This window comes from Heloderma suspectum, chromosome 3 (genome assembly GCF_057233095.1).
Source record: "Heloderma suspectum isolate Gila_16-S chromosome 3, 16-S_ref, whole genome shotgun sequence".
NCBI lineage: Eukaryota > Metazoa > Chordata > Lepidosauria > Squamata > Helodermatidae > Heloderma > Heloderma suspectum.
Window position 1 is genome coordinate 8781529 of NC_139460.1, and position 11214 is coordinate 8792742.

The window sequence follows — 11214 nt, forward strand, 5'->3', positions numbered from 1 at the left end:
GAGGCCCTTTCCTGCTCTAAAATCCAATGATTTTCTGTTTTGTATGGGAGAGTATTCTATTGTGTGAGCCAGTGGAGGCTGGTGGCTCCGATGTCAGTGGGGTGGTAAATCCACTTTGGGTTTCAGTCAGAACTGGTCAGAACTCTAAAGGCGCTCTCCAAGCTGCGATGAACACTGGAAAGAAGTACCTTGGAGAGCTCCTTTAGAGTTCTGACTGGTTCTGTCCAAAACCCGGAATGGATTCACCACCCCGCTGACATTGGAGCCACCCGCCACCACTGATGTCAGCTGCTACCCGCATTTTGAGTGGTACAGCCCTGACACAGGTTTTACCACGTTGGTCAGTACTGGCTCCAGGGTTTTGAGGGCCCTTGGGCAAGGGACCCTCAATGGTTCCCCTCCCTCAGGGAATCTGTCTTCTCGCCACCGTCGTCATCAGCTGCTCTCGCTCCAGATCCTCTTCCTCATCATGGTTCCTGCTTTTTTGCTTGTCAGGCAGGGAGCCCGGGAGCAAGCGGGCCGTGGCATCTGCTGCTCCTCCTCCTCCGTCTCACCACCTCTGTTGTCTGGGCCGGAGCGAGTGGGCCGGGAACAAGCAGGTGGCCATGGTGGAGAGGAGGCGGAGCAGCTCCAGGGGGCTCGTGTCAGTGGGCCCCTGTTGAGGGGTGGGCCCTCGGCAAGTGCCCAGCTATGCCTACCCTTGAGGCCAGCCCTGACCTTAGCGGCTGCTAGTGCTGCTTTAGAGGCATGGAACATTTGTGCGTCCAAAAAAGTGGGAAATCTAATTACTTGGCATTTCCTATCCGGCCCATTTTGTTTGCTTCCAGGAACCAGCTCCTGATGTTCTCCAAGCCTTGGAAGTATCGAACTCCTCCTCTTACCAATAATTGCCCAGAGGTCTAGTCAGGGAGGCCCTGCGGAGCTGTGTAACGTCCAAGCAGCGTCTGGATGCCACGTTTCTGAGCTGGCTCCCCAATCGCAACGGACTGTTGCTGAGAACTGCATGCGGAAGTCCCAGAAGAGGCTGGTAACACTTTCATCCTTTGTTTGGAGAGCTGCTGTAGTGGGGGCAGGAAGGCTTGTTGGCAGGGCTGGATCCCTGAGGGGGCTCCTATGCCTTTAAAAGTTGCAGCAAAGGGAAAATTCCACTCTGTGTAGCTTTCCCCCATCACTGCAGAAGTTCTGATGGGGAAAGATACGCTTAGCAGAATTCTCCCTTCTTTGCTAAAAGAGTGCTGGGAAATGCTTCTCTGGTTTTTGTTTTTTTTTGCCTCACAGGCTTGCAGGTCATTGTTTCCCCCCTGTACCATGTTCACTTCTTTGCGTCTTGTCATATAGTGGTTCCAATCCTACGGACACTTACTTGAGAGTAAGCCCCATCCCTGAACGGTGGGATGTCTTTCTGAGTAAACACAGACAGGACTGTTTGGCCTGAAGTGCTAACACAGGCTCCCCCACCCAGAGCTGCCTAAGAGTTATTCACAGGGCTGCCAACCTCGCTACCAGCCCCTGCTCCTGTGCACTTAACATCAGTTTGTCTGCAAATCATCATCAGACAATAATGCTTATTTCTATGTCCTGGAAAAACTAACAAAACTTCACTCATTGATTTCTCCGGATCAAGGTATTCTTAAACAGTCAGGAGGACAAGTCACCATTTTCTGGTTCGTTGGCAACTGTATTCAAAGAAACACCCCAATAATGTTTTTTTAATGGCCAGGTTGTGCGATCTAATTCCTTACAGAGATAGCAAAACTCATTTGCATTTGTGGAAGGAATCGCTTTGCCGCAAAGCCACAATTGCACATTGGCCCATGCTTTGATTTATAGTTGTTTAAAAATGATTCCCCTTCACCTGCCCCCCCATGTGTCAGACGACAACTCCCATCATTCCTCAGCCAGTTGCTGGCTGTGGACAATGGGAGTTGCTGTCCAACGCATCTGGAGTTCACCAAGCTGGGCAAAGTGGCTAAAAAGGGATTTATGGCATTCACCCATAACCAGATGACCTCACCCCCAAGGATTTCTGCCTGCGGCTACTGCTTCAGAGGGACTATAAACTATACATACTCAACAAAAACCAGCTCATAGCTACAAGTATGAGTGGGCAAACGCACACAGGACCTGGAAAGGATAATTCTTAGCCTGTGAAAGTTCAGACAAAAGAAAACACCCTGTGTTAAAATGCATTATTTTCCTAGCAAGTAGGGTTGCCATCTGATTAGGGGAAAACTGGACTGCCCTGCTCCTGTGACTTTAACAGCAGCTTGTACTGCAAAACTAAGCCTGTAAAACTTTTCCACAGAATGGAAATAAGTATGATCCCTGGCTAGTGTCTACAGATCAAGCTTCTGTTAAAGACACAGAAGCAAGGTGGGTAAAAATAGAAAATAAGAAGGGGGTGCACTACTGGTCTGGGTTGCCAATTTTGTGACTGGCAAAAGCTCCTGTGCTTGTAAGAGCAGCTTGATACACACACATGTAGCATGCAAATTTGTTTATTACCTTTATATCCCGCCTCCCTTCAAGGAGTGTGCGGCAGCCTACAAGATTTCCTGACATCTACCCACCCAATGTTATCCTTACAACAACCCTATGAGGTAGCTTAGGCCAAAAAATTATGACAGGCCCAAGGCCGCCCAATGAGATTCATGACTGAATATGGTCCTAATGCAACACTCTAACCTACGGGTTCTGAACTTATTTGGCCGGGTGGACATGTTTGAAAGTGTTATGGGCACCGTGACAAAATGGCTGCCATGATACACATGGGCAGCCACAAAACTCCCATTTCCCAGAAGGCAAACTAGTGAGGTGAAAAGAAAAGAAGCTTGCCCAAGAACCTAAATACAAGGCAGAGGTGGTGTGTGAGCTGCAAATGCCAAATCACGTATTTGCCCCTACAAAGCACAGGAAGAGGAAGATACCCGTTTCAAAGAAGGCAAACTTGTGATGCTCAGAGAAACACACACACCCATACCACACACCCTCAGGCAAAACATACACAAAACTCAGGCTAAGCACACCCCACACCAGAACAAACAAACCACCTCACACACCCCACACACACCCCCCACGCACAAACAAGCAAAACACAAACACACAGCACAGATGAAACACTACAACCCTCGCCATTTTCTTTTTTTTGGACTGACTGCACGTGTTTCCAAATGAAGCACTGGGCTTTAGCCACCCGCCATTTGTATTTTTTAAGAACACCTCCGGTGACCTCAGAGGCATTCTTGGAAAGAAGGGTGGGTGCTGGAGGTCAGCACTTCACTTTGCAGCATGCCAGCCTCCCAGTTTAAAATAAATTAAACGTTTAAAAAGTCAGGGGGGACAGGAAGCTCGGCAGGCACCAAGGGAAGCGTCCGTGGGCATGATGGTGTGATGCTTTGCTTCAAGAATTACTACGCTAGTGCTTGTTTGAGTTAATACAATGAAGAAACCACTTCCTGGTATATCGCAAACAAACTCCATAGGATTAATATTAGCCTGAGACTGCCTGGGGTATCTGAGGGATTATTCACCTAAATTGCACAGCTGAAAGTCTGGTAGGTTTGGTTTTCATTGCAATATGTACAGATAGCATTGATATAGCACTTTTGAGTGTTCAAAGTGCTTCACTGAAATGGGGCCGTGTTATTATCCCCATAACCGCCCAGAGAGCTTCGGTGAATGGTTGGCATAGAGATGTAATTAATTAAGTAAGTAGATCAGGGGGCTCAGATTGAGAGAATAGGGGCTTGTTTAAACCTAATTTGACAATTCTTGGCCCCAAGATTTGAAGCAAGAATTTCTTGGCTTGTACCCTTATACACTACATATGGTACCTTTTTATGTCCTACCCTCTTTCTAAGTTCACGCTGCACAAATGTAAGCATATTCACTCAGAATTAAGTGTGCTTTGGTCTGCACCATTAATTGACTTGCAGATGAACTCTTGCAGTGCCTCTCTCTCTTACTTCGATTACATTGCAGCAGGCATCTTGTAATCCTTATCCTGCCTAACCTAAATAAGACCAATATGTAGGAAGCTTGGTAGAGAAATAAACACATTCCAACCACTTGACACAGCAAAACAGACAAGCACCCCAAAATTACCCATAGTATTTGCATGCAAGTACCATTGCTTGAAAGGCTGAGAAAAATTTCAGTTTTCCAAAATAATACGTTTGGTATTCCTGCCACTATCCTGGCAGTGTTCTACTCAGTTTTGGTATTGTTTGTAAATCCTAATCTTACATGTCTTGCAAAGCCTATCTTACTTATCTACTTTAACTGGTTTGCCGTTTGATCCTTCTTTAAACCACCATATCAACAAGCTGTCTTGATTTCCAAGGTTCGGTTACACCTTTTATGTTTCTCGTTTTGCCCACACAAACAAAGCAATCTGCAAACCACACGAGAGGCTCCATAGTCCAACATAAACTGGTTTAGTACTGCCAAAGTTGACGATGCAGAAATATTCTGGTTTAAGTGGTTTGTTGGTCACAGCCAACATTGCACTCTTCGATCCTAAAACATTTAATATTTCAACACCCTGTGCACATTGCCCGGATGTGAAGATATACCACCAGGGATCTGGTGGATAACTGACATTATGCTGATGTAATATTGAGCAGGTGAGAGAATGCTGGCCTTTTCAGGATCAATTCAATTATATCTTTCAGTGCTCCTGGAGTAAACACAAATTGAAACCAGCTTGGTTCTCTTGATCAATGGGGTTTTAATGAATTATTAGAGGACTCAGTTAACTTCAGAATTGTGTTATTTATTTATTTATCCTCAGTCAAAAAAGGCTTGCAGAGCAGCTTACAGTCAGTCAGTAAAACAAGTCCCTGCTTGCAGGTTTACAATCTAAAACGAGACAATACACAAGGAAAAAGGGATGGTAAGGGAAGAGGAAAAAGTTAAGTAGGTTTCCAGCTGGGGTGGTGGAAGAACAGTGCAGCCCCTCTCATCTCCCAGGGGGCTGGGAGTCCAACTGGATCCAGCCCTAATATTATGAATCTGCTCTTTGATAACACAGTACGAAGTGATGTTTCTTATAGGGGTGACTTCTCTGTGATGATGTGTCGTCAAGTTGCGCTTTGTGTCAAGCTAAGATCCCAGGCCCCCTGCAATCTCGATCAGCTTTTCCCATTTCCAGTTGAACTTTTGAAGCCAGGCAAATAGGCCATTGCCCCATGAAAGAGGCTGTGACGTCCTGCCCCGGTTATACCTTCTTCAGCTTACACCTGTTGAAACTGAAAAAGAAACCCACTCCGGACGTCTGCCTCCACTTTGTTTAGTTGTCCTCGCTGACACACACAGCTTCCACCCCTTTTACTCTTTGGTTTAAAGAGACACCCAATATGCCTAATTGCCTCCCTCTATCCAATACTAGGGATGTACTAAAGTCACTTACCTTTTCGCAGGGGTGATTCGCGGTGGGGGTGAGGCGCACCTCCTCCGGAAATCCTAACCCGGCCGGCTCCGCGGCAACTCCGTGGAGCCGCCGGCCAGGTACATTTGCAGGCATCTGGAGCCTGCAGACGCAAATGGTGGCGGCTACAGCGGCCGCCATTTGCGTTCCTGTTTTTGGCTGTGATAGGCTACGTAAATATTTATGTAGCCTATCATGGCAAAAAACAGGAACGCAAATGGCGGCAGCTACACCAGCTGCCATTTGCGTTTCCTTTTTTTGCCATGATAGGCTACGTAAATACTTACGTAGCCTATCACAGCCTCCACAGGGACGCAAATGACATCCCTGCACTAGCCTTTACGTAGTCTTTACGTAGCCTATCATGGCCTAAATGGGGAAGCGAATGGCAGCCGCAGACGCGGCCGCCATTCGCAAAGCAGACCGAACAGCACCAGGTAAGTGCTCCATTTCACGCGCCTTTTGCGGGGTGGTGGGGCGGGGGGCTTCGTTCTGCCACGGATTTTGGGGGGGCCGAATGCACTGGCATTCGGCCTCACTGAGATCCATGGCGGAATTCTCTGACATCCCTACCCAATACAGGAGCAACAAAGAACTAAATTTTCTAACGGCAGTGCAATTTTGTATTAAAAATAAACAAATGCAATTTATTAAACACAAAAACACTTATATAGACAATTATCAATAAATCAATACTTGGTACTAAGCTAGCTACTCTACCCTCCTAAAATCCTATACACAAACCCCACTAACTAGATGTTGCTTCCAGGATCCCTACCGCCCTCTCTGACTAACTAACTGGTGGCTCTCCCCTTTTATAAATGCAGAATCCTCACACACACACACAAGCCCCTCGCAGCTTTCACACACGCTCTTTTCACCTTAACTTACCTGGGTTACACTTAACAATGCAAGCACATACATTAATATAACAAGCATATGTTACAGAGGCAGTAAGTCCCTTACTAATAAGTAGGGCTGTGCACGGACCCCCCCCCCCCCGATCCGACTTGGAAGCTGTTTCATGGCTTTTGAGGTGGGCCCAATTCGGCTCAGGCTGACTCAGTCCCCCCCCCCCCCCGACCTGACTCAGTCCTGAAACTCAAAGCGGGATTCGGAGGGCCGAATCCTGCTTTGGGGGCCCCCAACGCCCCTGTGCAAACCCCCAGCTCCTTATCTGGGCCACCGCCACCGCCTCCTCTGCCGCCACAGTCGCCACTGCCAACCCCTGAGCCCTGGACGCGTGCCAGCTCTTGTTGCAGGCAGCTGCCATTTTTAAAACGGCCACTTCCAGGAAGTCGGTGATGGAGACAGCGGCGACACAGGCAGCAGCAGTGGTAGCGGCAGTGGCAGCGACGACAATGACGGCTCAGGTAAGGAACTAGAGGAGCCGGCCCACCTGGGCCAGGGTGCCAAAGCTCCGAAACACTTCGGAGAGCCCCCGGCCCACTTCGGGTTGCTTCATGCCCCCTCCACCTCGCCTCAGAAGGGGCCCAAAGTGGCGTGAAGCAGCCCGCTTCAGCTCGGGCTTTGGGCCTCAGGCCGAAGTGGCGCACAGCGCTGTTAATAAGACTCAGTGGCAGAGCACATGCTTTGCATATAGAAGGTTCCCTGTCTGAACCCCAGCATCTCCCTGTGGGGGAAGAAAAGCTCCAGCCTGAAACCCTAGAGAGCTGCTGTCAGTCCATGTCAACAGTATGGGTCCAGATGGTCTGTCTTGGTATAAGGCAGCTTCTTATGTTCCTACTGTGATATAAATTTAGATTTGTATTGGATATGATATAAACACATCACTGCAGCCTTCCTGGCCTTTGATAGTCTCTGGAGTGGTCTGTAGCAGATTGACACAGTCCAACACCCCCTCCCTGGTTTTATCAGCATTCCCATTATTTCCGGCACTCAGGCTGTGCGTGCCGTTGGTTGTGTAGCCAGATGGCCCCATCCATGCACAAAAGGGAGGTAGGCTTGGGGGGATCCCCAGGTTTGCAGAAGTATTCCATGTTGCAATGTTTTTGCTGCAGCTTCCACTGGTTTTATGCCCTGCCTGGCAAGGCTCCTCTTTTGTGTATGTCTCTCTCAGCTGCATGCCAGGCAGAAATTCAGCAGGTGGAGCTTTCCCCAGCAGGTTCAGAGGCACTATTCCTTGGAAGCAAACAACCGAGGCGGCGGGGCAGGAGCTGTTGCCTTCAAGCCCTGCTTCTGGCCTTCCTGGAGGCAACCGGCTAGCCACTCAGGGAAGGCTGACCGAGGGGATCCAGCAGGGCTGCTCTCCTATTTGCTTCCATGCTGGGGAATAGCTTTCCCTGTTGGTTTTTCTGCCTGTTGCATGGCTGAAAGCCCAGACAAAAAGGAGAGGCAGCAGTGCTCCTTTGTTTGCACCAGACTTCCCCAATGGGTGCTGTTCCCCAGGTGTGATGGCCAGCAGCTCCCCAATTCCCAGTCAGCAGGTTGGGGAAAGCCCACTTATACCAAACATTTGTGTCTATTAACTGTTCCTTAAGCAGAAAAGAGCAACTAGAACAACCTGAAAAGAATATAGCAGCAGTCTGATAGCCTGGTTGCAATATTCCTCCTGTAATATTCCTATAGTTTTCTAAAGAGAGAATTTCTAGAGATGCAGCTTTTCTCCCTCCCCGTATGACAGCAATATGGATGGGGTCACTACAGTACCAGCTGTCAAGGTACAGACCTCTCCTCCTTTGCTATCTGGATGTGCGCACACTGAAATCCTGCACACTCATTTATTATTATATTTATGTCCTGCCTTTTTTTCTCTTGCAAGGAACTGCGGGCAGCTTACATGGTCCTCCATTTCTCCATTTCATCCTCACAACAACCCTATGAGGTCAGTTTGGCTGAGAGTCAGTGCCTGACCCAAAGTCACCCATGAGCTTCATGGCCTGTGGGGGGACTAGAACCCAGGTCTCCCCAGCCCCAATCCAACACCCTAACCACTGCACCACAGTGGCTCACTCACCGTTAAACCCGGTGCAACTGACTTTTGAGTAGACATGCACAGGATTGCACTAGAAAAGCTACCAGCCGGGCTAGTTCATTCTTTTACGGCTGCGATCTTGAGCATGCTTACGTGCGAGGAACCGCCCTCCCCCAGTTGAACACAATAGGCTTTACTTCAACGTAAACATGGAGTATAGGATCGCAGGAATGCCTGTTTAGTCTATATATACAGGGGGTCCCGTGGACGCTTACTTGGAAGAAAGCCTTACTCTGTTCAACGGAGGCACCTGTGCATAGGGCCGCCGCCTTTTTTTTTTTTGAGTAATAGGGGTTAAACTCCATTGATTTAAGAGGGATTTACTTGCGAGTAAAACAATTAGGGATAAAGATCGGGTGATTGGAGCCGTTCAGGGCCCACTCCCCCAAATGTGTCTCCTCGGAAGTAAACCCCATAGAGGTCAATGGGGCTTACTCCCAGGGAAGCGGGTATCGAGAGGATCGCAGCCTCAGAGCGCACGGAAGGAGAGGAAGTTCGCACCTTGACAGTGGGGGCCGGGGTCTCCGATTTCGGAGGGGCCGTGGACGCATTCTGGGTTTAAGTCAGGACCAGCCAGCACTCTCAAGGAGCTATCCGAGGCGCGGAACCCTAGCCCCAAACAGCTTCAGCACCGTGGATAGCTCCTCGAGCGTGCTGGCTGGAACCCAGGGCCGATGCGCGGCCCCGCCGAAATCGGGGCCACCAGCCTCCACTGCGCCTTGAGCCTTCCGCCGCCCGGAGACGGATGAATGAATTCCATGAATGACAAGGCTGCCCTCTCCCCCGCCCTGCCGCGACCGCCGCTGCGCCTCGGGCGCATGCGCGTGCTGCGGCCCCGCCCCCTGGCCCAAGCCCCGCCCCGGCTGCCTTGCGAAGCCCCGCCCCGCGCCCGCAAAGTGCTGAAGAAAGAAAAAGCGAGCGGCGCTGAGCGGAGCCGGGTGTCCTGCGGGGAAGGTGAGGTGCGGGTCCGTCCAGGCAGACCGGCGTGACTCCGGGTTCTTTCTCTCGCCCCCATGGGGAGCTTTGCAGAGCCAATGCGCTCGGTTGCGGGGGGGGGGGCTGTGTGCCCGCGCTGCCCCCTCCCCAGCCCCCGGAGAGTCCCTGCAGCTGGAGATGTAGCTGAAAAGGCTGCTGTTCGCTGCGATGCCCTTTGGCAGACACTCATCTCCTGCACGCGAACCCCGGTGCATGTGTGTATGCGCCCTAGAGGAAGCGACTGGAACAAGCGAGCAAACAAGATGCGCGCGGGGGGGCTGGTGTTCGGCGTTCATTTTCTGCTATTTCGGAGGGTTGGCGATCCTTCAGCCTTTCCCAGCCGGCCGCCTTTCGGGTGTGTTGGGCTACAACGCCCATGGTCTGTTGAGAGATGAAGGGGGGTGTAGTCCCAACACATCTGGAGGGCAAACCTGGGGAAAGCTGCTTCCAAGGAGAGAAGATGGAACGATTTTCCCCTGGTCTCCCTCCCTCTCTCTCTCTCTCTCTCACACACACACACACACACACACTTTCACACACTTCCTTTTTCTGCCTTGTGACCAGGCTGTGTGGGTGTATTATGTATTTCTCTTGGGGGGGGGGGCTGCAGCTGGCTGGCAGTGCCAGCCTCTGTGTGTTTACTTAGAAGTAAGTCCTATTCTGCTCAATGGGGCTTACTCCCTGGGAAGTGTGCGTGAGCGTGCAGCCTGAGATGGCTGCGTTCTGAGCCTTAAGAGGGGGGAAAGGGGCGGATATTGGGACTGGGGATTTCTCGTGGTCACTTCTGATGTAGGGAGCCCTTCTCTGTTCTCAGAGGCTGTTTCTTCTTAGCTCACTTGCTTTCAGCCCTGAGACTGATGCATGCTCTGTGCTCGCCTGGATTGCAGGGTGTCTGTAGGGTTGATTAACTTGCTCATGAGCAAAGAGTATTCCAGGCTGATGGTGCATTACGTAACAAATGGTTTACTTTTAAAATGTACTGGTGGAGCAGGTGATCAACAAATACACGCACACGCACACACACAAACACACACACACAGCACCCAGGCGGTATGGCTTCGAATGGCCAGTATTCTATCCCAGCTGCAAACAGCAGATTGTGCTGGCTATCTTCTGCATGTGCGCAAAAAATGGGGTGGGCTGGGGGGTGGGAGGGGGTCAGCCCTTATTCAGGTGTGTGAACCAAATTGTGGTAGCCACCAGCCAATTGTGATCTCGTCATCTCCTACCAAGTACCAGGCTATACAAAAACCTAGAACAGGGGTAGGTCGCCTGGTGCCTCCTGTTTTGAACTACAGCTCCCATAATGTGTGACCACGGGCATGCTGGGTGGGGTTGCTGCCCTGGGTTGGCTGGATGGTGTTTTGCATGACCAAAGAGCATGTGGTGGCAGCAGGATGACTGGAAGAGAACTGAGGTCACTGAATCCAACCACTGTGGATCTGAGACATCATCCTCTCTATGGAATGCCCCCCATGGATTAACCCAAGGAATAGCCTCCCTGCTGTTCTCTGCAATAATGTGTGCCTCCATTCAAGTTTCTAGTCCTTGTAATAAAGGTGTCCACTTTTTTGCCCTGATTAGGGATTGGTTTAAGCAGGGGTGTGTCAAAACTGAACTCGAGGGCCTGTTCTTTAACACTGGGGTTCAGTCATTGTACATGGGAAGAAATTGTAAAAGTAGAGTACCTTTAAGCATATGTGGAAGCCTTCTCCTGTAGCATTTAATATGTCTTCCTACCTAACAGCTTTTTGGTTTCTCTGTTCTGTACAATCTTAAATTACTATCACTCCTTTGCTTCCTTTCTGCCCCTGCC

General features: G+C 50.1%; 2 protein-coding genes across 5 annotated transcripts in view; both read left to right on the plus strand.

The window, feature by feature from the left end:
* Nucleotides 1–965, plus strand: part of ACER3 (alkaline ceramidase 3) — a 72589-nt gene extending 71624 nt beyond the window's left edge. Inside the window, exon 11 of the mRNA XM_084842461.1 lies at nucleotides 828–965. Within this exon, the coding sequence (XP_084698587.1) occupies nucleotides 828–887 (60 nt within the window). The 3' untranslated portion in view covers nucleotides 888–965. The remainder of the gene's footprint in view (nucleotides 1–827) is intronic.
* CAPN5 (calpain 5) overlaps nucleotides 948–11214 on the plus strand; it is a 124832-nt gene continuing 114565 nt past the window's right edge. For 2 of the 4 annotated variants that reach the window (XM_084842450.1, XM_084842455.1), the window contains exon 1: nucleotides 948–1027. In XM_084842450.1, the coding sequence (XP_084698576.1) occupies nucleotides 1004–1027 (24 nt within the window). In that variant the 5' untranslated portion in view covers nucleotides 948–1003. Of the gene's footprint in view, nucleotides 1028–9324; nucleotides 9378–11214 lie in introns of those variants that run through there. The other 2 variants (XM_084842451.1, XM_084842457.1) reach the window with 1 other exon arrangement.